This window comes from Sapajus apella, unplaced genomic scaffold (assembly GCF_009761245.1).
Source record: "Sapajus apella isolate SASKATOON/1434 unplaced genomic scaffold, GSC_monkey_1.0 scaffold20, whole genome shotgun sequence".
In the NCBI taxonomy this organism is placed as follows: Eukaryota; Metazoa; Chordata; class Mammalia; order Primates; family Cebidae; genus Sapajus; species Sapajus apella.
The window spans coordinates 26993921-27020481 of NW_022436960.1; the positions used below are offsets into that span (position 1 = coordinate 26993921).

The following is a 26561-nucleotide window of genomic DNA, read 5'->3' on the forward strand; positions in this document are numbered from 1 at the left end:
AAAAAAAAAAAAAAAAAAAACAGGATGGTTTATGTTTTAAAAAACAAAACAAACAAAAGAAACTTTTTTTTTCTCTTTTGAGACAGGGTCTTAACTCTTGTCCAGGCTGGAGTGCAGTGGCATAACCGTAGCTTACTGTAGCCTCGACCTCCTGGGTTCAAGTGATCCTCCCACCTCAGCCTCCTGAGTAGTTGGGACCAGAGGTGCGTGCCACCAAGCTTGGTTAATTTTTAAAGTTTTTTTTTTGTAGAGGCAAGTTCTCCCTATGTTGTCCAGGCTGGTTTGGAATTCCTGGACTCAAACAATCCTCCTGCCTTGGCCACTCAAAGTGCTGGGATTATACGTGTGAGCCAATGTACCCGGCCCCTATAAATGTTTTTAAACTTTCAAACATACATAAATAGTATGATACCCTTCCACATTCTCATCATCTAGCTTTGATAATTACCAACATCCTACTATTTGTTTCATCTCTTCACATTTTTTTTTTCCTGGAGCATTTTCAAAGCAAACTCAAGGTAACATTATCACTCCACCCATAAATACTTCACAATCTATCTCTAATGGATAAGAAACAAAGGAAAAAGAAACTCCTACAATACCTTCATGGCATCTTAGAAGTTCTTAATTTTAACCAAGTCGAATTTATCAGTTTTTACCTTATGGTTTGCTCTTTTTGGGTTTAATTTTACAAGTCCTTTCCTTTATGGCCATAATGATACGGTCCTCTAATGTCTTCTTTGGCTATTCATATTTGAGTCTTTAATCCAACCTGAATTTGTGTACAGTATGAAGCACAGATCTAATTCCATTTTTTTTCCTATACAGTAACTGACTGTCTTGATGTTATTACTGAAGTCTATCATTCCCTCCTCTACCTGCTATGTGTCTTGGTCATAAGTTGTTTCCTATACATAGACCAGTTTTAGGTTTCTCTATTTTGCATCAATATCTCACTCTCTTAAGCACCTAAGCTTGATGGTAATTCTTGTTATCTGGTTAAGACAAGTCACACACAGTCCCCTGTTGGCATCCCCATTCTTTACAGGAGTAGAAGTGTTCTTCTTTCATATAAATTTCAAAGAAAATAAACTAATACCCTCTCAAATATATAAATCAATTTTAGGGAGAAGTGACATCTTTTTTTTTTTTTTTTTTTTGGAGACAGAGTCTCACTCTGTTGTCCAGGCTGGAGTGTAGCAGTGAGATCTCAGCTCACTGCAACCTCTGCCTCCTGGGTTCAACTGATTCTTGTGCCTCAGTCTCCCGAGTAGCTGGGACTACAGGCATGCACTACCATATCCAGCTCATTTTTTGTATTTTCAGTAGAGATGGGGTTTTGCCACGTTGCCCAGGTTGGTCTCAAATTCCTAGGGAGCTTGGGCAATCCCCCTCAGCCTCCCAAAGTGCTAGGATTACAGGTGTGAACCACCACAACCTGCCACAAACTGTAACTTTTAATCCATGAACATGTATGTCTCTCCATTAATTTCTGAAGTGTCTCTCGATAAGGTTTTAGATATACATATATTTTAATCACAGGTCTTATGTATCTTTTGTTAGATTTATTCCTAGGTGTGTTATTTGATGCTCTGTAAAGGGTATCTTTTCCGTGATCACATGCTCTACTTGTTTGTGCAGCAATACAGAAATGTAATTGATTTTGGAAAAATTCTCTGATAAAGCTAACAATCTACTTGAACATTCTCTCTGGGTTTACAATCAAATACGTTATCTGCCTCCTTTCTGATCCTATGTCATTTCCTGGTCTCCGTTTACTTTACTTGCTAGGACGTCCCACTACAAGACTGACTAGAAGTGACAGTGGGCTCCCTTGACTTGCTCCTCATTTTAAGGCAATGAATACTTTCAAGGAATCCCAATTAAAAGTATAATGTTTACTGTTGGATTTGGTAGAGATACTTTATTATTAGATAGCGAAAATTCCCTTCTATCCTAGGAACTTTTTTAAAAGTCATGAAGGTACACATGCTAATTCCGTATCCACTGAAGGAAACGTTCCCCCTTTAATTTGTTACTGCAATAAATTACCTTAGTCAATTTTTACTTTTTAAATTGTATTTTTTTTTTTTTTGGAAAAAAATACAACTTGACATGGATTTGAGGCAAACTGTGCCTAAGTGGATTTTCTTTATGTGGTTAAACAGTTTTAAAAGCAAGTAACAATAAAACAAAATGTTTCTGGTACAGGACCAGCAGTACAAAAAAAGAGTGTAGGAGTATCTGGATATACGCCCCTTCTGCAACAGCGCAACTTTTAAAGTACACATTGTTGACTGTCCATAGTTCAGGTAGAGTTACAACTCCACACTTCAACAACACGTTGACAGTTCCTAAAGGAAACTATTTTGAGAAAAGGCATAACCCAGATGTTCCCTCATTTGACTAACCCCATCTAAACTAAAAGGTGCAGAAGGGCTTAGTTATACTCACAGTAAGCCATGTGCAACATGTTAGTTGATCACTTTTCTAAAATAAGGTTTCAGGACAGTGACGGTAAGATAAAGGAAGAAAACATGAAGGAATGAAGTCCTAATTACTATACATGCATTTTTTTTTGACAGTAGGAATAAACCTTTCACAGGTAAGTTACAAAGAAAAGGCAAATAACAGTTTTGTACAAGAAATTTAACACATTCTGTACAAGGTCTTCGCTTTGCTGTCATCACCTGTGCAAACTCTTCATAGTTTACTTGACCATCATCAGTATCTGCTTCCCTGATTATTTCATCAACTTCATCTGTTAACTTCTCTCCAAGGTTTGTTATCTTCTCTCCATGGCGAAATTCTGCAGCACTAATATAGCCATTGTCATCCTTCTCAAACACATTGAATGCTTCTCTAATTTCTTCTTCACTGTCTGTGTCTTTCATTTTTCTTGCCATCATTGTCAGAAATTCATGGAAGTCAACTGTGCCATTACCATCGGGACACTAATCATGTCCTGTAACTCTGCTTCTGTAGGATTCTGCCCAAGAGGCCTCATCACAGTTCCCAATTCCTTTGTTGTTATAGTTCTATCACTGTCTTTGTCAAATAGGGAAAAATCTTCTTTGAATTCTGCAATCTTCAGTCAGTTGGTCAGCCACGCTGCTAGGGCGACCAGTTCCCGAGACATGACCACACAATCACTAGGTCTTTGTCAAATAGTGAAAAATCTTCTTTGAATTCTTCAATCTTCAGTCAGTAGGTCAGCCATGCTGCTAGGGGGACCAGTTTCCAAGATGTGACCACACAATCACTAGGTTCGCTCGCTCCAGTCGGACTAATGTCAGTTTCTAAATATGAAACAATTGTTGAATTTCTGGGATAAACCTAACTTGGTCATGATGCATTATCTTTTTAAACATTATTAGATTCAAGTTGCTATTGTTCTATTGGGAATTTTTGCCTTTTTTTTTTTTTGAGACAGAGTCTAGCTCTATCACCCAGGCTGGACTGCAGTGGTGCAATCTTAGCTCACTCTGCGTCCCAGGTGCAAGCATTTCTCTTGCATCAGCTTCCCGAGTAGCTGGAGTTACAGGTGCCCACCACCACGCCAGGCTAATTTTTGTATTTTTAGTAGAGATGGGTTTCACCATGTTGGCCAGGCTGGTCTTGAACTCCTGACCTCAAATGATTTGCCTGCCTCAGCCTCTCAAGGTGCTGGGATTACAGGTGTGAACCATCATGTCTGACCTGAGTTTTTGCATTTTAATCCACAATTAAGAAAGTCTTGTAATTTTAGAACTTGTTTTGTGGACTGTCTTTGCCAGGCTTTGATATTAAAATAACAGAGTTGGAAAGTGTTCCCTCTTTCTTATACTCTGGAGTAGTTTGTAGGTTGAAATATTTGTTCCTTGAATGTTTAGTAGGACTCATCAGTAAAACATAAAAGCCTGGTAATTAATTTGTGGGAAGATTTTTTGTTCTTGATTCAATTTTCTTAATAACTAAAAGAACATTTGGATTTTGCATTTCTTCTTGAGTAAATTTTTATAAGTTAAATATCAAAATTGTATCCATCTCATTAAAGTTTTAAAAATATATCAGCATAAAGTTACTCATATCTTCCTACAATCTGTTTACTCTCCGAAGCATGTACAATGTCTCTAACTCATTCTTCTCAATTGTACATTTATTTTCCTCTAGATCTTTATTATTTATTTATTTTTTGATTTTTACTTTCTTTTGACTTTTTTTTAAAACTGCTTGAACCAGATACTTGGCACATTAACTTTCAGCCCTTCCTCTTCCCTCACTGTAAGCATAAATTTCCCTTTAGGTATTACTTTACCTACATTTCTCAAGTTATGTATATTAAAAAAGGTTTTAAAATTATGATTTTTTTTTTTTTGAGATGGAGTTTCACTCTTGTCACCCAGGCTGGAGTGCAATGGCATGATCTTGGCTCACTGCAACCTCCGTCTCCCAGGTTCAAGCGATTCTCCTGCCTCGGCCTCCTGAGAAGCCAGGATTACAGGCACCCGCTACCACACCTGGCTAGTTGTTGTATTTTTAATAGAGACAGAGTTTCACCATGTTAACCAGGCTGGTCTCAAACTCCTGACCTCAGGTGATCCACCTGCCTTAGCCTCCCAAAGTGCTGGGATTACAGGCATGAGCCAATTATGATTTTTAAATTAGTTAATTCCTTCTTAATTTCCAAACATATGAGGATTTTTCCAGTATCTTTTTGTTATTGTATTGTAGTCAAGGAACATGGTGTCTGAAATGTGATTTACGGCCTACTACATAGTTTCTGCAACGCCCCCCACAGAAGATTGCAAAGAATGTGCACTATATAGTTATTTAGTGTGATGTTCTATACATGTCTATGAGATCAAGCCTGTTAGTTATGCAGTTAAAATTTCAGTTTTTTTGTTAGTTTGTTTTTTAGAGACAGGGTCTTGCTCTGTTGCCCAGGCTGGAGTGCAGAGGCATGAACACAGCTCACTGCAGCCTAAACCTCCCAGGCTCAAGTGATCCCATGCCTCAGCCTCCCGTGTAGCTGGGACCACAGGCACACACCACCACGCCCAGCTAATTTTTTGATTTTTTTGGAGAGATAGGGTCGCACTTTGTTGCCCAGGCTGGTCTCAAACTGCCGGGCTCAAGTGATCCTTCTGCTTCAGCCTCCCAAAGTGCTGGGTTTATCGGTGTAAACCATTATGCCCAGCCGCTCAAATTTTCTTAAACATTACTTATTATCAGACTGTTCGGTCTAGCAATTACTGAGTTACATTAAAACCTTCCAGCATAAAGCTAGATTTATCTATTTCTCTGATGGTTCTGTTAATTTTTTGCCCAATGTACTTTTTATAAATATGTATCTGATTTATTAAATGAAAAAATATATGCTAGTTAAAGTAAGTCATGAGAAATGGCTGGGAACATTCTCGGCGAACCTTTAGCCATAATGTACCCTCTTTATTTCTTGTTACGGTTTTTGCCTGATAAATATAGCTATATCAGCTTTCTTTTACTTGGTATTTCCCCAACATATGTTTTACCAACCTTTTTCTTTCATCCTTTCTATATGCCTATGTTTAAGATTTTCTTGTTTTAATAGGCTAAATGAGGATTTAAAAAAATCCAGGCTGACAATATTTCTGGTTGGCCATTTTCTTTTCCCTCCACTGCTCCCACCTCAACCCTGCCTGATGTAGCAGCCACAGCCATCCTGTGAAATCCTCTGCTGAAAACCCCTCAATGGCTCCACTAGGCTCAGAAGATGAGTGCAGCTTCCCTCCTCGGCCCCCAGGGTCTGCATGATCCAGTCCCTTGTCATCTCAGCCTCATCTGTTCTCATCTCCTCTGCTCTCTCGTGTAACACTACAGCTCCACTTGAATTTCCCAATCACAGCAGCCACATCCCTTCCTCATGGCCTGTGCTCACACTGTTCCCTCCACCTAGAATTCCCTTCCATGCATATCTGCCACCTCAGTCCCTCTTCTTCAGGTCTTATACGTCAAAGGCCACTTTCTCTGACTTCTTTATTTAGAATGGTGAATCTCCCAATTCTCTATCTTCTTTCACTGCTTGTTTTTTTCTCTAGAATATTTCCCACTATCTCATGTACTATTTGTGTTACTTATTTGTCTGTTGTCGGTCTCTCCTATTGGGGACTTTTGGCTGTTTTGCTCACTGCTCTATGGCTTGTGCCTAGTGCCTGGAATACTGTTGAACACACTGAAGATGCTTGGTACATATCTGTTGCATTCATGAATGAATCAGCCTGTGATTTTCACCGGAACGTTTAGGGGCTGCACATTTTTGAAAGGACCGAGGCTTTTATTTGTTCATGTTGTGTTAAGTTGTGCTTTCTGTTTGTCCCACCCCTTCTCTGTTTCCTTTTCTTCCTTGTGGGTTTATTCTCTCATTCCGCTTTCTCTCTGCTACTTTGAAAATGCTCTATTTTTTAAAAAATACTTTATTCATTTAACAATTGTATATGTTAAGTATGTAAAGCTAAAATTCATCAATAATCTTACCTTTTTATTGTACAGTATGAAGTTAGATGACTTTAATGTTGAACATCTGCTCTCCTTGATTTACAGGATATGGTGGTTTGGATATTTTCATGTGCTTTTTAACCTCACAAGAACATTATCATCACTTTGTTGCTCATTATGTGCATATATGCCATGATTTTACACATTCTTTGCCCCCAATTCCTCCTGCATTTCAGGCCTTTCTTCTGGTCTTATAATACCTTCGTCTGTCTGAAATACATTCTTTAAACTCCTTGGCAAAGTTCTACTAGTGACAAACTCTTCTAGGTATTATGTGTTGAAAAATGTATTTCATCCTCATTCATGAAAGGTATTTTTGCTTAAAATACATTTATGGTTTAGTAATTATTTCCTTTCCTCAACAGCAACATTACACTGTATTTTTGTTTCCATCTTTGCTGTTGAGATGTTAGCTGTCAATCAGACTGGAACTGCTCTGGTCATCCTTTCCCTCTGCAGCTGCTTTAACATCTTTTGACCTCAGTGCTCTAAGGTATGATGTGTCTAGGTGTGGATTTCTTGTGATTCACTGCAATATGTGTATCCTTCACTAGTTCTGGAAAATTTTTAGCCATTATCTCTTCAAATATAGTCCCTTCCCATTTTTCCTTTCCAGAGCTCCAACTAAGTATTTATTAGGCATTCTCAATTGGCTTTCCACCTCTTTTTCCTTCTGTGCTGCATTCCTGATCATTTATTTTTTCATTTATTTATTTTTTTCTTTTGGAACAGGAGTGAATGTTTATTAAAAAGCTTCAAAGCAGGAACAAACGGAAGGAAAGCATAGTTGGAAGAGGGCCATGCAGGTGACTTGAGAGAGCATGAAGTCTGACCTTCTGACTTGGAGTTTTGTATGTTGGCATACTTCTGGCATCTTGCATCTCTTCTCCCCTGGTTTTTCCCTTGGAGTGGGCTGTCCACATGTGCAGATGCAGTGGCCTGATGGCACTTGGTAGGTGAGCATGCACAGGGTGTTTACTGGAGCTGTACGCATGCTCACTTGAGACGTGCTTCCCTTACCAGCTGAATGTCCCTAGGAGGTCCTGTGCCAGTTAAACGCCGCCATTTTACCTCTTCATGCACATACTCAAGCCCACTCACCCAACTCCCGAGATCTTATCAGGAAGCTACTAATACCAGTTTCAGGTTTTTCCTATCTATAAGGAGACTGCCTTTCCCTGGTGCTGGTTGCAACTGATTATTGTTTTAGAAAGACAGTTAACAACTGCTTAACCACCACCTGATGGTCACCTGACATTGACCATCAGGTGATGTGGAAGCGGGTGGGGAAGGAGCCCTCTCCTGCCCTGTTCATGTCTGACTACCTACTATAACCTTTCCCCGCTCAAAAGTCCAAGACCCCGATTCTTTGGGGAAAATAGATGAAGGTCAGTCTTCTGTAACTGCTTTCTGCTGACAGAGGGGTGGTAGTTGGCTGTTCTGCGGATCTTGGCCTGTTGCTAGCTGTCAGGGCAGGGTGGCTCCGTGGGTTGGTCAAAGTGGTATCCAGCCAGGCCCAAGGGAGACAGGGACAAGATTTTGTCTTTGTTGTGTTCCACTGATGGGCAATCTAGGGGTCCTCTACAGAAGGGTGACTCTTGAATGTCGAAAGGATGGTATCCCTCACTGAGAATGATCTGAAGTTTGATGGCAAGCAGGGAATGTATTTGAGTCACACAAGGTATGTTACCGGCGGACGGTATCCGAGTCACATGGCACTAGAATATGTTAGCAGTGAATCTGTATCTGTACGGGTCTGCAGCGACCTCGATTCTTGCCTTCTCAGAAGAATGTGATTGAGGGGCATAAGGCAGAAGGAGAGACCAAGGCAAGTATTAGAGCAGAAGTGAAAGTTTATTAAAAAGCTTTAGAGCAGGAAGGAAAGTACACTTGGAAGAGGGCCAAGAAGGCGACTTGAAAGACAAGTGCCCAGATCATTTCTTTGAAAACGTCACTGAGTTCATTAAATCTCTCTTCAGTGAACTGGGTCACATCTGCAGGTAGGCCCATCCACTGATTTTTAAACTTTAATCACTATTTTTTCAATTCCAAAAGAGCTACTTAGTTCTATTTCAAATCTGCTTGGTCGTAATTTTAATCTCTTGGTTTACTCTCTTTTTTAAACTTCTCTAAACATATGAGAAAATTTATTTTACATGATTTGGCAATTTCAATATCTTAGTCTAACACTGTTATCTATTATTTTGTTGGCTTTGCTCATGGCATCACGTTTCTTTATTTGTTTTGTGATTTTAAACTCTGATCTCATAAAGCTTAATCTGTGAGAATTATTTGAGGTTCGGGCTGGAGGAGGATTCCTCCAGATAAAATATGCATTTGATTCTGCTAGGTTAAACTCCCAGTCTGAAGTTTTTCAGGCCACCTACAGAATGCGAATCCATGCCCAAGTGTATAAGGGGTCCAGCTTGTGGTTATAAATTACCATCACTGCCTTTATGACCACAGTTACAGCCAAGCTCTTCCCCCATCCCCCTCCCTTTTTTGTAGGACTTTGAAATACCAGCCATTGAAGCTAACTCATCTTTATTTTTGCTTTGATGGCTTGGCCTGGAGATTCTTTTTTCAGCCAAATGTCTACAGATAATGCTGTCCTTATACACTCACTCGGCATTTAAGAAATAAATGAAGTTTTATCTTATTATGTTCATCCTAAACTCAACAAGCAACGCAAACATAAAATATATTCAGAACTACCCTAAAAAGTCTTAAAGCACCTGTAAAATACATCATGCCAGTTTGGCAACTATCAGGGAGTCCAACAAACACACTTATTCCTCCAGCCTTCTGTTCTTTTGTTAGCACCTGACTAAAGTGACTGAATTGTGTTTGGGGCCATAGAGAAGGCAAATATTTTCAGACACTGTGATCAACAGTTGCCAAGGTGAAGTACACTATGAGAATCACCTAGGAATAAAGAACCATTGAAGCCAAGAGCAGATTCACATCTCATGCTCATTTGGAAGCATAAGTTACCTGAGAGGAATGGTGGATAGACTCTCCTAAACTATCTAAATCACTGTTTCTTTTATTGTCTGGGGGGACATGGGGAGAGACTTTGTCTGGCATATATTGCTTATTTTCACTGCTACACTCTTAAGTGCAGAGACCACATTTTACAAATTTTCACATGACCCAAGGCACCTAGCATTCTGCCTTGTAAATATTTACATGAGAGTTGCTTGGTAAATAGTTGATTGACCTATGATCAATAGCAGTGTTACCCTATGTGGCAAAAGACTTCCAACTAACAATACAAACTAGGCTTCTACAAACAACAAAAGGCCTAATGTGATCAGTGGCAATCTGTACTTCCAGGCCAGTACTTCTACCATGCATCAGCTGTCTGAAGGTAAGGGATACACATTTTTATGACAGCCTATGATAAAAAAAGTTTATCATGAATTCTCTGCCAATAAAGAAGGCCCTAAGCCAGGCAGGTGTGGTGATGCGTGCCTATAATAGGAGGCTGAGGAGGGAGAATCACTTGAGCCCAGGAGTTCAAGATTCAAGACCAGCCTGGGCAACATAGCAAGACCCTGTCTCAAAAAAAAAAAAAAAAGAAAAGAAAAAAGAAAAGAAAAAAAAATACAGCGAAAAGAAAAAATTGCCATCTGGAAAATGGAACAAATAAAGAAGGCCCAGACCTTAAATGTCATGAACATACAATCAAAGTTATTTTTTTCCCTCCAAGGTCTGAAGTAAATAAGAAAAATCAAATTAAACTTAATTTAAAATATTACCTAAATGCAAAGATGTTTACCTCTTAGATCTGTCCCTAAGGCCTTTTCAACTGATCCGGACAGCCCTGGCAGTATCTTCTGGCAACGTTCTGGTTCGATAAGAAAGGAAGTGAATGAATCAATTTATTTATATCCTCAGTGACATTAGTAGAAAGGGACAGCTGGGGCGTGTGGGCCAACCTGCTGCCCCCTCACCTTCCTGGGCAGAGCTCCAGTATGTAGGAATGAACAACACAGGCACAAGAGCATCAGATCCATTTCATGAAACCCTGCCTGAGTGTCACAAAGGCGCCGGGCACAGCTGCAAGGGGTTTGTTCAGAGCAAAGGCAGCCCAAGGAACTCTGCAATGTAGCCACATGGGAGCTGCTGACTACAGCAGCACCACCAAGCCCTCATGCCCTCCCAGAAATGCTTTTTAATTTCTCACAAGCAATGCAGGCATCTGGTTCAGTTCAGATGCTAAAACCAACAAGAGCTCAAGTGTCCATCTATGGGGAAAGGTTTCCTTTCTACTCGCAAATGAGTGTTGAATAATTTTAATAAAATGCTATTTTAAGAAATTCTACCATAAAGAATTGTAGTAATACAACAAGCCTAATTCTTCTAAGAAAAATGCACATAATTCATTTCTGAGATATATTTAATTCTTACAAACCTGTAAAAAACCATGTTCCCCTTTTCTGGATCATTTTATTACAATAAGCCTGTCAAATGGGTATGATAAAATTTTATCACGGAATAGAGAGATTGAGATCTCTCAATGATTTTCAAACGTCATTTAGTGAAAAGTGTTTCTTTTTGCAACTACATTTAGACAGTAAGCATCCTAAGGGAAGACTGATTAATGTGTTTGACAGAGGTTTTTTTGGCATAAGAATACTTAATAACCACCCTTTTATGAAAATTTAAAATGTTTAAGGCTGATTAAAATTAAAGCTCTTGAGATCAAATTCTATGATCTATCTACCATGCTAGCTTCAAAGCATAACATACTTGAGTGTATCTGATGTATTTTTATATAAGCATATAAAACCTAGATTTAGAAAATAAATGACTGAATTATTAAAAGGAGAGTAACTTATTCTATTAAGAGTTTCTTTACTTTCTTAAAAAGATTTAATTTCTTTATAGGGAGCTGTGGCAATGAAGAGTGGTAGAGTAAAACGATGCTACCAGCTATAAACTGACTTATGCTATTCACAAGCCTTAAACCTTTGGGATTTAAGGATAATGATTTTTGTTTTCTGCTCACTGGAGAAAATCTTCGCTGGGGCATTAGAATGGATTTTTATATGGCTTTGAGTCAAAAGATTGATGTAAGTGGGGTTTCGTCTCTTCTAGAATAGCTTCTAGTCTGATAATTCAGCCTCATTCCTCCTTTGGTAGGTGCAGCATTATTAATGAGTCAAAGAGGATGCTGGATACCAGTTCTCTGCCTGAAGATCAGGAGAACAGCACTTTCAGTGACCTAAGGAAGGTAAGAAGCAAATTATGCAGCTGGGCATGGTGACTCATGCCTATAATCCCAGCACCTGGGGAAGCTGAGGCAGGAGGATTTGAGCCCAGGAGTTTGAGACCAGCCTGGGCAACATAGAGACCTCATCTCTACTAAAAATAAAATAAAATAATTAGCTGGATGTGGTGGTGTACACCTGTGGTTCCAGCTCCTCAGGAGGCTGAGGCAGGAGGATTGCTTGAGCCCAGTAGTATGAGGCTACAGTGAGCTGTGATCATGCCACTGCACTCTAGCCTGGGTGACAGAGTGAGGCTGTGTCTCAAAAAACAAACAAAAAAAGGAAGTAAATGAAGTGACTCTAGACCAGTGACCAGCAGTCACTTTCAAACTTTTTTTCTGATTGCAATGCAGAGTAAAAAATGTGTCTCACATTGTCACTGAACACATAAACAGCTTTATGACTTAAATAAATTCCCATAATACTTACACTTACTTTTACATACATAGACCCTGGCATTTTTCTATTTCATTCTGCTGTACTGGGGAGGAGATGGGGGGGAATGATGACTGTGACTGGTGGTGTGCTAGAAAACATTTCACTGGCTCTCTACAGTAAAACAAATGAAAGCCACAACTTTGTGTTGTGTGCTGATTTCCACCACTATTGAGTTCAGAAAACCAACACAAAGTTACTAAAGGCAGAGTTGGGAAGGGACACATTCTACTAGCTCTCGTGAGCCTCACTATGACCCACTAAAATGACTGGATGACCCACCACTAGGTCATGACTCATAGTTTTTTGTTTTTTTTCCGCTAAGACAGTGCCTTGGCCTGTCACCCAGGTTGGAGTGCAATGGCGTGATCTCAGCTCACTGCAACTTCCACCTCCCGGGTTCAAACAATTCAAGCGTCCCGAGTAGCTAGGATTACAGGTAACCACAACCATGCCCAGCTAATTTTTGTATTTTTAGTAGAGACGGGCTTTCACCATGTTGGCCAGGCTGGTCTCGAACTCCTGACCTTGTGATCTGTCCATTTCCGCCTCCCACAGTGCTGGGGTTACAGGCATGTGCCACTGTGCCCTGCCATGACTCACAATTTAACAATCACTGCTCTAGAGTATGGGCAATCAAGCTCTTGACTAGTTTTCAGAGGAAACTGAGAGTGGCCAGTATATACTGTTTCCAGGAGGTACTGAATGAGATCTCATGTGCTAGGGATTACAAGCCTCTGGGGCATTATGAGAAAACAACTCATGCCTACTCTGCTGTAAGCTTCTCTGAACTACTGTGCCTTCAGCCTCCCCAAAACCGATCATCCTGGGAAACCGAGATGTACCAGCAGTAACCTTAGGAAAACTGCAATCTCTCTGTGCTTCAGTTTCTTCCTCTGTCATATGAGAACAAAAACGTATGTACTTCACTGGATTGCTGTAAGGGCCAAATAAGGAAATCTACATAAAAGCATTCTGAAAATTATAAAGGGCACTACAGGATATTATTCACATAAACGGATTTAATTTAACAAAATTTTCTTCACAGGCAATTTAAATAAAGTTATCTGTCTTGGCATCTGAGCTCACTGATCATTTCCATCCTCGGTCTCTGAGTTTTGGAAATATCCAGGTGTCTCTCAAGGCTGCCTCCATGGGCTCCCCCACTGGCTCCTTTTCCTCAATCCTTTGAACCTTGCTGCTCATTCTTAAACAATTTCCTTTGGAGAATGTACCCACTCACAGCTTTAACAAGTATCTCTATAGGGATGATTGCTCAACTATACCTCTGGCTCCGACTTCTCCCTGTCTTTTGAGAAAACCTAGCTTAGTTTAACACTCAGCCATCATCGAAACTTGACTTTGAAAATTCTAACAGTACTATCTGCCCCACTCCTCCAGATGCTAATTTTATCAGTGGCACTGGTATTATCTCAGTTACCAAGGTTTAATTTAAGACCACATCATATCCACTAGGATGGCTACTATAAAAACATAAAATAAACATTTAAAAAAACATAAAATAACAAATGTTAGTGAGAATGTGGAGAAATAAAAACCGTTGCGCCCAGCTGGTGGGAGTGTAAAATGGTACAGACACCATGGAAAGCAGGACAGTGGTTCCTCAAAAAATTAAACATAGAATCACCATACAACTCAGCAATTCCACTTCTGTGTGTATACCCAAAAGAAATGAAAGCAGGGACACAAACAGATATTTACACACCCATGTGTCCATTAATGGATTAATGGATAATGTGGTGTATACACACACTGGATTATGACTCAACCTTAAAAAAGGAAGTTCTGATGCATGTTACAACACAGATGAACCTGGAGAACACTATGCTAAGGGAAATAAGCCAGTCACGAAAGGAAAAATACTGTATGATTCCACTTACATGAGGTACCTAGAGTAGTCAAATTCATAGAGACAGAAAGTAGAATGGCGGTTGCCAGGGGCTGGGGGCAAAAGGGAATGAGGAGTTATTGTTTAATGGGTAGAGAGCTACAGTTCTGCGAGAAGAAAAAAACTCTGGAGGTAAACGGTGGCAATGATTACAATCGTAAGAATGTGGATGTACTTAATGCCATACACTTAAAAATGGTTAAAACAGCATATTTTATGTATAGTTCACCACAATGTTAAAGATGTTCAATAATTACAGATATTGATCTATCACTTATTCTGCTCCAGTGTTATGTGAAGTGCTTACTGCATGCATTGTCTTATTTAACTCTGCATTTGTATAGATGCTAAGAAGCTCAAGGTGGGAAGTGAGAAAATTTACTATTTTTGTCTGCCTAGTGACACTGTCCATTTGCTTATGGTTTCAGCCCCTTTCCCTTCCTTTGGGAAATTGCTACCCACTTCTTCTATTCCAACCAAGCTATTTTGCTGCCAGGCTACAAATGTTAATTCCATACCCCCTTGATCACAAAAGTTGATGCAAAAGTGGTCCCAGGCCTGGCCAAAGCCTGAATCCCCTTGGCCACAGCAATTACTTCAAGAGGTGGTCTTATTTTCCAGGCCAAGCCAATCCCAGAACTTCTTTGAGATACACACACACACACTAAGGTAGAAGGAGAGAAGCTTCCCTCACTCTGTAGTCACTAAGCTGGGAAGAATAAGACGGAAGATGATCAAATCACACCCCTCCATCTGATCTTGCCACATGAAAGAAGCCATATAACCCAAGAAACAGGGAGGTCATTGAGGCTGTGATGAGAAACACAAAGTGAGGAAGAGAGCTGGATGGAAAGACCATGAAGCAGAGAGGGATGCCGAGCAAGAAAGATCTGACTACACTTTAAGACGACCCAGAGAAAGAGGAGAAAAACTCAAAGGTAGAACTGATCCAATGCACCCCTCAGAAGGGCCATTCTAATTTTTGCTGGAGCAAAGTAATAGACATTTGGTAGAAAATCAATCTTGGAACTCTCTGTTTTCTAAAGAAAACCCAAAGAAGGAATATCTGTCTCCACTGTAAAAACGAGGCAGTAAGAAGTATTTCTCATATGATTGTTGTGATGATTAAGTGAAAAAAATCTATGTAAAAACTACAGCATCTGGGATATAGCAGGTGCTCAATAAACAACTGCTATTCCTACCACAATTTTTCAAACTATGATGACAAAAAGGATCGAGAACCAGAAAACTCAAATTACTATTTAGGAGACTAGAGCACGAATTTAAAGGCTATATACAGTAACTTACGTATCATTTTTTCAAGGGTTTTCTCTTTTAAAAATTTCCTATTTGTGTGGTTTAAAAGTCATCTATGCATGAATTTTTTTTTTAAACAACAATACAAAAGATTATGGAGTTAAAGTATCTCTTCTACCCTAGACTCTTGGGTCTCCATCTCAGAGGCAGGCAGGTGCCTGTTACTGGTTTGCATAGGTGTGTGGCTCACCCGTCTTAGGACTGTCTATGCAAATACAAACATATATTCCTCCTCCTCTTTTTATACGAAGATAAGCATAATCTGCATAATCTACAGTGGGTTGGGGTTATTTTGCATCTTTTACTTAACAATATCTCTCAAAAATTGTCCCATATCAACATAAACGTCTACTTTCAAGAGAACTCTTTAGATAATCCATAGAAATATCCAAATCCCAAACATCTTTTTAGTGTGGGTCTTGTGGGATCCTCTCACCATCCGTCTGACTCTAGTTTCACAGCCTGTTGTATGGGAAACTGAAATGGATTCTAGAATCAGCCTGTCATGTTGTTACCGGGCAACCTGGAGATAACAGGAAACAGCTTCTTCCTCTCTTAAAGGCCCACCCAAGAGAGAGTTCCAATGAAGCAGGAGCTAAATTACCGGAGCTGAATATGTGGAGATGTTGTTACTAGTGACAGCTCCTTAGAGCTCTCGGGAAGGCAAAGGGAGAGTTTCCCTTCATATTAGCATCATTCAAGAAACTAACGAGGGCTGTTGGTGAAAGGAAGTTTGACCTTGGTTGGGAATAATGACAGCTTTGCCACGTAGACTCTGATTGTTAGACAAACATAAGACAATCAAGCTGACAATGCTACTAATTTTAGAGGCTAAAGCTACTGTGAACTCAGTGTACTTACTGAGGAATCAGATGTCAGTTCACTATCACCACAAAGCAGATGTCCTCTGGATCCTCTGAACTAAAGCTTGGGTTCAACAATCCCCAATGCTTCTCTTGTGAATTTCTTCCTATTAGTTCTTAAAGGATCCAGAATCTGAGTGCTACTTTATATTTATCTTCCAAACTAATCCATGTGGCCCTTTAACTGTTTTCTTACTCTTCACAGGATGTTCTAAGCTGTAAAATCTCTCTGGGTATTATGGTGCACTGCATACCCACCCTGAACCCAGTCTCATTTTTGTCCATTAGCAACGAGAGAATGATTAGAGCAGTTTCTCAGCCTTTTATGACCTACGCTCCATCAGCCAAGATTATCTTCAGTTTTATCTTCTGCAGTTTATGAAAGCTATAAATTTCTTTTCACTTTCCACTCAAGATTACACTACAGTTTGACTGTGCTTTTTAACGAATGATAAAGTTTATCCCTCTTTCCTTCCCCTCACCTCCTCTTGGTATGTAACCCTGGATAAGAAGCACCGTATTCAACTTAGACTTAAGCATTTATTGATAATACCATTTCTCTTCAATATAGTCCATTAAAAAGTTCTTCTTCACCCCCCAGGAACCCTTGTCTTAAATGTCAAATGTTTTTATCTTACAGATCATAACAATCTTAGGTTCACAGAATAAGGGTATGGCCTATAGATATAGTTGGAGTGCTCGTGTATTTGGTGAGGTTGAATCTACTGTATCATGTAAATGTTGCCAAGCTGTCCATCTCTTAATGCTTTAACTTATTTAAAAGAACCCTAAACTAGTGTGGCAGGCAGCCTTCTAATGACCTCTGTGACTCCTCCTGGAAGGCATACCCTTATGTAATCGCCTCCCCTTGGGTGTACACTGGAATCACTTCTAACAAAGAGAATATTGCAGAAAGTATGAGATGTTACTTTCAAGATTCAGTTATAAAAAGATTGTGGCTCCTGCCATGGGGCTTTCTCACTCTCTTACGGCTTTCTTGCTCATGGGAGGCCAGCCACCAAGGGATAAGGCAGCTGGATTTGCTTGCTAGGGCTGCCATAACAAAATGCCACATACTAAGTGGCTTAAATAACAGGAACTCATTTTCTCACAGTTCCAGAGGCTCGAAGCCCAGGATGGATGTGCTGGCTGGTTTGGTTTCTTCCTTGGCTTGCAGATGGCTGCCCTCTTGCTGTGTCCTTGCATGGTCTTTTCTCTATGTGTGCAAATACCTGGTGTCTCCTTGTGTGTCCATATTTCCTCCTCTTGTAAAAAGTCAAGACTGGAGAAGGGCCCTGCCTAATGGCCTCATTTTAACTTCATCACCTCTTTAAAGGAGCTGTCTTTAAATACACTCACATTCTGAGGTATTGGGGTTAGGGCTTCAGCATATGAATTTTGAGTGGGACACAATTCAGTCCATAACAGCAGCCCTTAGAGAAGCCCAAGTGGAAAGAAGCTTGCCAACAACCACAAGTTGGAAGCAGATTCCATCAGTTTATTCTTCCAGGGAGACCACTGTTCCCAGCTGACAGCCTGACTGTAACCTCATGAGACACCCTGTTAACCTAGGAAGTGTAATCCATGGGAACTGTGAGATAATAACTGTTTGTTTATTTTTTGAGATAGGGTCTCACTCTGTCAGCCAGGGTGGAGTGCAGTAGTATGATCTGGCTCATTGCAGTCTTGACCTCCAAGGCTCAAGCAATCTTCCTGCCTCACCCCCTCCAGTACCTGGGACTACAGGCATATGCCACCATGCCCAACTAATTAAAAATCTTTTTTTTGTAGAGGTGAGGTCTCACTCTGCTGTCCAGGCTGGTCTGGAATTCTTGGGCTCAAACAATCCCGTCTTAGCCTCCCAAGTGCTGGGATTATAGGCATGAGCCACTGTGTCCAGCCAAACAGTTATTGTTTTAAGCCTAAGTTTTCAGGTAAAATTTGTTATGCAGCAGTAGACAATAATACAATAACAACCTCACCTCATCAACAAAAAACTGTATTAACTAGAATGCTTGGGCAAAGAAGATTGGGGCTACTTGAACTGTTCTGTGAATAGGGGTTAAATTCAAATATTTCTTTGTTTCAAACTTTGCTACAGATCAATCAGTGTACTTTTCTGTCAAAGTAACCGAGTCTTTGCTGACTGAAGACTGAGACTGTTCTAGGTGTCACTTGATGGTAATAAACAAAAACAGCCTCAAAACACTCCCACAGGCCGTGTCTCATCTAGCTTTCGCAGCAACCTCATGAAGAAGATATGGCAACTGTCTTGAGTGCATAGTAAAGCAGCTGACACATAGCAGGCATTAAAAATATTTCTAAATGAACATACTGCCATTTTACAGTGACAAGACTGAGTCTAGAGAGGTTAACTAACTTGCTTAAGAGTGCGCAGCTACTAAGTGACAGGAATGGGAACAGAAGCTAAGTCGGGGTTTTCCTACCATAGCAGTTCGCCTTATGTATTTGTTGTTTGCATTTTTCTTCCTTGAAGTCATGGGTTAAAACATTAAAAAAAAAATGGTCTGTTAACATTCTATTTTATCTTTTTTCCCCCCATAGGGGCTCTGCTGGGATGAATGAGAAGTAGAGGCAAACAGCAAACAACTCCATTCTGAAAATGATCAATTCATAAGTATGGACATAAACACCCTAGTTTGCTACTGAGTCAATTCTAACAGATTTGTATCAGTGCATAGTGAAGTTAATACCTTTAGTTTATTAAAGATAGGTACTCCACTCTAGGCCCATTTTTGGTTCCCCCCAAACCCAAAGTTCTGGAAGAATGAAGTAGAATAGTTTCTTACTATCAGAAAAAAAGTTGATTACAGGCCAGGCGCAGTGGCTCACACCTGTAATCCCAGCACTTTGAGAGGCTCAGGCAGGCGGATCACAAGGTCAGGAGTTCAAGACCAGACTGGCCAGCATGGTGAAACCCCATCTCTACTAAAAAATACAAAAATTAGCTGGGCATGGTGGCTTGTGCCTGTAATCCTAGCTACTTGGGAGGCTGAGGCAGAATTGCTTGAACTGGGACCCAGGAGGCAGAGGCTGCAGTAAGCTGAGATCGCGCCACTGCACTCCAGCCTGGGCTACAGAGCTAGACTCCATCTCATAAAAACAAACAAACAAAAAACCCACACACAAAAAAACCAAAAAAACCCCCGAAAAAATTGATTACAAAGATACGTGGAGTTTCTGTTTCCTCTCAGAAGTCCAATGGACAGAAAGTAGTTATTAAAATATCCATAATTGACAGGTGTGAATATTGCATAGCTGATCTTACCACTGTACAGCAACTTTTTCAGTGAATGCTAAACCTTATGATAGCAATAGAAATTTATCTTTTATCCCACATTTATGTATTGAATACCTACTGTTTGCCCAGTACTATGAAAAGCACTGGTGATACAGAGGTAAATGACGTAATTCCCAATCCTTTTGGAAGTTAATAATCTAGTGGTAGAGGCCAAGAAGTAAAATAAAATATTTTAGCAAATTCTATTACAATGGAAGGTAAAGGGTCCTACAGGAGTTGATAGTAAGGGATGGGATTTCTAGGAAGTGAAAGCATCTTGTGCAATGGTATAGAGGTTCGGGATAGCCTGGCAAGTAGTTTAGAACAACTGGAATTTAAACCTGTGTGTTGCGGGAGTGGTTGGGGAGTGGTCTTTAAAGAGCAAACCATGATGCTTTGGCAACCCACTTAAGGAGTTTGCACGTTAAAAGGAGCTTTTGAAGACTTTTTAGTGGGGAAGCATCATAGTCATAATTGTTTCTAAAAGATCACTTCGACAGCAGTAGGATAAAGGCAGGATACAACTTAGGATGAAGAGATCAGTCTAGAAAACACTGCAGTAACGCAAACAAAAAGTGTTATGTGTCTGAATCAAGGCAGTGAATATGAATGAGATTGGACTTAAGTTGGTAACTGAGAAATATTTAAAGGGGAAGTGCAATAATAATAATCAAATATGTAGACCGAGGGGAGGAGCTCACTTGCCTCTCAGTTTCTGGCTACACCTCTGATGAAGGTGAACGGGAGGGAACAGAGAAGGAGTGTGTCTGAGAGGATGATGAGGTCAGTTCTGGATGTGTTACACCTGAGATGTCCATGAGCCCCTCCAGAGACATGTCTAGAGGTGGCTGGGGAACATGGATCCAAAGAGTGTGGGCTGGGGAAGTGCTACTTGTATCCATGCTTGGTGTGTATGGTGCCCCAGAATTGTGCTGGGCGCAACCAACCTTGAAGCCATATGTGACAGTCCTGTCTGGAGGAACAGGTTTGGAATTGTCCTAGATGGAAGTCAGCTGAAACTATGGGGACAGAACAAGGACAGGATCCTAGAGAATAATATGAAAATTAACAAGTAAGTACGGATGGGGGGCTTTATCAGAAAGAAGAAGGAACAGCTAGAGAGGTAGAGAGGGAAAAGCCAACACTCCCTAAACCCAGTGTTGTTACAGACCAACACTCCAAATATACGGATGATATTTTTAAAGCTGAGTGACTAAATAAACTGCCCTTACTGATTTCTCAAAAGATTTATCATTAGCCATACGTTCAAATGATGTTAGGTTCTGGCTAAAGTTAATCTTAGAACTTAATCTTCACCTCAATATGTATACGAGGTGAGATCGCTTCTGTCTCTCAGAACCATTAAAGTACATTCTTTGCCTCATTCTATTTTGGCATTTTTCCTCCTCATTTATCTCCCATTTGACCCCTGATCCACTTGTTCCTTGAATTTCTTGTTCTCTGCAAGAAACTTCAGCAGATATTTAATTAACAATATATACAGGCTGAGTATTCTTTATTCAAAATGCTTGTGACTAGAAGTGTTTTGAATTTTGCATTTTTTCAGATTTTAGAATACTTGCATTATACTTACCAGTTGAACATCTCTAATCTGAAAATCCAAAATCCAAAATGCTCCAATGGGCATTTCCTATAAGTGTCATATTGGTGGCACTCAAGAAGTTCTGGACTTTGGAGCATTTCAGATTTTGCACTTTTGGATTAGGTATACTCAACCTGTGCTAATATTTGTCAACATATGAATTTGTAATCATTCTTTTGCCTTACTCTAAAATTTGACATACTGTTTTTCCTTGTATGTGTTCATTCTCTGATTTATAGGTTAGGACCTTTGGATATGTTATTCTTTACATGCACCTAGTATTGTGCTGAGCATAATTGGTTATTCATAGAATAATTAATAGACCATACAAGCAAGGCCACAGGAGAGCACCAAACATCTGAAAGGTGGGAACAGAAAACAGAAGTCTAAGGAAACTTTGTTGCAACTCTAGTTACAAGTCTGTGTTGGTCTGCATAATTGCTTTGGTGCTTAAGTTCAGTTTTTTAAATTCGAAGTCCCCTTGCCACATATAAAATTATTTTTCTTTTTTCCAATAATGAGATTTGAAAGTTGAAAAGTTATTTTAAATTGAGTTTGGTAACCATGACATGTGACAGATTATATAGATTACCAGCACTTTGGACTTGAACATTCTTTCTCAAAATGTCAAGATACTAATCAGGATTATAGGAAAAATGGTTCCAGGTCAGATAAACTTAAGAAATGCTTAATTAAAAATAGATATCTTTATCGCAAGGCTCTTCAGAGTCTTTAATATGCAAATATATTACACCTCTAAGAAGTGGCAGAGTCAAACTTATTTGACTGTGAAGACTTGTATTTTGTGGACACATTCTGGGAAACAATGAGCACCTCTTTCCCACATTTTGGGAAAAAGGTTTGGTGACTTGCCCAAATTAACACAAATGTTAACAAAGCTGAGATGAGAAGCAGCTCTGATTTTAAATTGAGAGCGCTTTTCATTATACTACATTGCTCCTATGCTAATTATTTTTATTGTAAACACTTAGTGGAAAGCAGTACACAAAATTGATACCACTGATCCACAGATATTCTGACTTCTAAGACTCAGAGATTCCCTCCTTGTGTAGCAATGACAAGATGATCTCTCTGGGAGTCTGTCAGCTGCTTCGTGGCCACGAAATAAACTGTGAGGGTGGGAAGGGTGAGCAGGAGGAGGAGCTCCCTGGGATGCTTTACTATGCTTAAAAGAAAAATGGATTTATGCCGAGGATAATTCCTGGAACAGATGTGAAACTAAATACTTCATATCACAATCCTGCCCCCGCCCTTTCTGAAGGGGAAATGAAATAGCAGGATTAACCTGCTCTCCATCAGATCATGCTTTGTTTCTTTCAAAAAAATCCCATGACCAGGGCAGATTCCATTTCCTGCTACTCCCCTTCCTATAGCAACTAAGGGGAGAGCTCAGGGCAGAAGAGGCTTTCCTTGGGCCCTGTGATCACCAGGCTGGCATGACAATACTGGCAGGTTAATGCTCTAACACTCCCTTTTACCCCCAACACACATCTGGCTTTCTCAGTCCACATGGCATTAGGAAGTAGTCATTCTTTAATGTAATGAGCATCATAGAATACTGAGAAATACATCAATCTTGGGGGAGGGAAGGAGGAATTCTAATTAGTTTAATTCTAATGCTCTCTGAAAAGAGTACACATAAGCTGAAAAGTGGCTCAGTGCGTGTCTGCGTGGTTTGCCATAAAAGCTGAGGTTTGTGAAAGAGATGGATGAATTTTAAAACAAAATAATATTTTGACAAGGAAATGACAGAGCAAAGCAGAAATACAGTGATATATATATATATCTGTATATATGTATGTTTTTGTCATTCATTCATCACAGAGCTAGCTGTGTTGTAATTTAATAACTCAGGTATCAGGACATAAACTTCTGTACAAGTCAAAAAGGACTGGAGCTTTCTCACTATCTTCGCTAAGCAAAGAAAAGCTGCTTTCCCTAATGACCCTGGCAGCTAGGCCAGGATCTCAGAGGGAGTCAGTAGCAGTTACCTCCTTTGTAAGTTGGGCTTGGCTGGAAAGGGTTCGCCTACAGGCAATCTCTGGTGCTCCACAGAAATGAACACCAAGAGCATCCCAGCAAGCCAGGGGCTGGGTCACTTGAGGTATCTCTAAGAATCACCTTTCAAAGTCTAAACCACTTGTTCAATCACATCACAAGCAGGCAGCAGGATGGTGTCAGGGAGGGGTGCCTAGGAACAGCAGAATTAAAGGGATTAACAATGGGAGAGAAGCAATTGGTGGCACAGCTAGCCCCATTCTCAGCTGCTCGTTCGTGGATTTGAAGCATGAGGTGAAGCTTAAGGCTGTGAAACCATAGTCAAGGTCCTCCTTACTCTGTGCTGACAAAAGCAACAGAAATACCCGGGAGCCTGACACCTTTCCAAACAGGGAAAAAGAGAGTGAGCCAGGCCCAGGGACAGCTGCTGTCCCCTAGCACACCATCTTCCCCGGGAGGGTAAAACACTAGGGGCAAAGCAGGGCCTTGACATCTTTCCGCCTAAGATCTTAGAGCACACTTCACACACAGGAGGCAGTCAAATTATTTGTTGGACAAATGAACAAGACACACTAAACAAGTATTGATGAACAATCTGGCCATCTAAGATGTGAATACAATTTGCTTACATTGAAGGGCTCTTTTTTTTTTTACCTTCTAAATATTAACTATTAATTCTTTCAGATTGATTGAGATATTTCACATACTATAAAATTCACTCATTTAAAGTATATAATTCAGTGGTTTTTACTGTATACACAAAATGGAGAGATGGTTAATGGGTACAAAATAAATAGAATGAATAAGACACACTATTTGACAGCACAATAGGGTGGTTACAGTTAGTAACTTGTTTTAAAATAGTGTAATTGGATTGTTTGCAACTCAAACAATAAAGGCTTGAGAAGATGATACCCCATTCTCCATGATGTATTTCATACTGCATGCCTGTATCAAAACATCTCATGTACCCTATAAATATATACACCTACTATGTACCCACAAAAATTAAAAACAAAAACAAAATTGGGTAAGCATTCCCACAATCTCATTCTAGAACATTTTCATGACTCCAGAAAGAAACCCAATGCCCTTTAGCAGTCATTCTCTGTTTCCCTGCCGCCCCCCAGCCCTGGGCAACCTGTATTTATACACTACATTTTCTTTATCACTCCATTTTCTGGCTAACATTTAGGTTGTTTCCACATTTTGGCTATTATGAATAATGCTGCTATGAACACTTATATACAAACATTTATGTGGACACGTTTTCATTTCTCCTGAATATATATTTAGGAGTGGAATTGTTAGGTCATATGGTAACTCTATGTTTAACTATTTGAGGAACTGCCAACCTGTTTTCTAAACGAGTTGTACATTTTACATTTCTACCAGCAGTGTACCAGGATTCCAATTTCTCTGCATCCTCACCAACACTTGTTATTACTTGTCTTTTGATTACAGCCATCCTAGTGGGTATGATGTGGCATATCTCACTGTCATTTTGATTTGTATTTCTCTAATGATTAATGATGCATCTTTTCATTGGCCATTTGTATATCTTTTTTGGAGAACTGTCTATTCAAATCCTTTGCCCATTTAAAAAATTGGGTTGTCTTTTTATTGTTGGGCTGTAAGAGTTCTGCATATATTCTGGATACAAGTTCCTTGCCATATATATGATTCTCAAATATTTTCTGCCACTCTATGGGCTGTCCTTCACATTTCTTTTGTTTTTTTTAAGACAGGATCTCACTGTCTTAAAAAAAAAGGCTGGAGTGCAGTGGCGCAATCTCAGCTCACTGTAACCTCCACTTCCCAGGCTCAAGCACTGCTCTCCCCTCAGCTTTCCCAATAGCATGGGACTTACATGCCAGCTAACTTTTATATTTTTAGTAGAGATGGGATTTTGATATGTTGCCCATATCAAACTCCTGAGCTCAGGTGATCCACCTGCCTCGACCTCCCAAAATGCTGGGATTACAGGCATGAGCCAATGCACCCGGCTTGTCCTTTACATTTTTCATGGTGGTATCCGTTGAAGCACACAATTTAAAAATTTTGATAAAGTCCAACCTGTCTCATTTTGTTGTTGCTTATGATTTTTGGTATCATATCTAAGAGAGTGTGGCCTAATTCAAGGACATGAAGATTTATTCCTATGTACTCTTTTAGGAGTTTTATAGTTTTAGCCCTTTCATGAAGATATTTTATCAGTTTTTGGTTAATATTTGTGTAGAGTCGAGATAGAGGTCCAACTTCACTATTTTGTATGTGGATAACCAACTGTTCAAGTGCCAGTTGTTGAAAAGACTAGTCCACTGAATAATCAATTGGCCACTTGACATATGAGTTTATTTCTGGACATTTAATTCTATTACATCCATCTAGCCCATGCCACACTGTTTTGGTTAATGTAGTTTTATATTCACTATTAGATTTAAATCCTTTTTAAAATTTTCTGACTCAATACTGCTGAGTGAACTTCTGTTTTGGATTTTGGATTTTCTCAAGCTGCCAGGACCTGTCCTATTCTTTTTGGAGAATCTCAGCAAAGACCTGAGCACAAGGAAGCTTTTTTTTTTTTAAAAAAAAACAAAACAGGAATCATTAATAACCTGTCTCAGTGTTTTAACAAGCTGTATTGTGAGCAAATCTTAGGAAGACAACCTTCATGAACAGAATTCAGTATCATAAATAAAGTTATAACAATATTAAACCCCATAATTTAAGAGTATACATAGTCGTTTTTCTGCTAAAGGAAAATCAAGTAGTAATTTATGTGAATGGATGTGGCATATCATAATTTCATATTGTACTTAGAGCAAATTTATAATTTTAATAAATATATTTATAGGTTCTTTTTTTTTCTCTATGGCTCATTTGTTCCATCTTCCTCACTTATGGTGACCTTTAAATACTTCCAGAAAGATGAGGGCTCTCATGTGTTACTGTAACCACCAGGTAATAGGGACCCCCAACCCCATGTACTCGTAGCCAGAACTGGGGCAACTTTGGGTCAAGGAGCAACATCTATTTACAGCAGTCAAGAAGCTGGTGATAGAGGGGCTGCAGAAGTGTGATGAACTCCCTCCAGAAGGGATGGAGTCTCTGGAAAGAAAACATACTGTGATTGAAACCAGAGATGTACATCAACAGCCAGACCCCCTTCTTCCTCAGTAAGACAGCCCAGATCTGACTGGGAGACAATGTGCCCAGCTAAAAGACCACCTCTCTAGACACCTCTGTCGCTAAGGAGAAGTAGGCAAGGGAGCTGCTGGCCAATGATATGGCAGTTAAAACTGCTAGGCTTCCAAGAAAG

At 39.8% G+C, this 26561-nt stretch overlaps 1 protein-coding gene and 1 pseudogene across 6 annotated transcripts in view; both read right to left on the minus strand.

Annotated features, from left to right (window-relative positions):
- The window catches only part of TTLL5 (tubulin tyrosine ligase like 5), a 283926-nt gene that overhangs the window by 3862 nt on the left and 253503 nt on the right, over positions 1-26561 (minus strand). For 3 of the 6 annotated variants that reach the window (XM_032287238.1, XM_032287233.1, XM_032287228.1), the window contains one exon: positions 10298-10366. The exons of the other annotated variants lie outside the window; for them this stretch is intronic. In XM_032287238.1, the coding sequence (XP_032143129.1) occupies positions 10324-10366 (43 nt within the window). In that variant the 3' untranslated portion in view covers positions 10298-10323. The remainder of the gene's footprint in view (positions 1-10297; positions 10367-26561) is intronic. 6 annotated transcript variants of the gene reach the window in all.
- LOC116557666 lies at positions 1361-3148 on the minus strand (annotated as a pseudogene).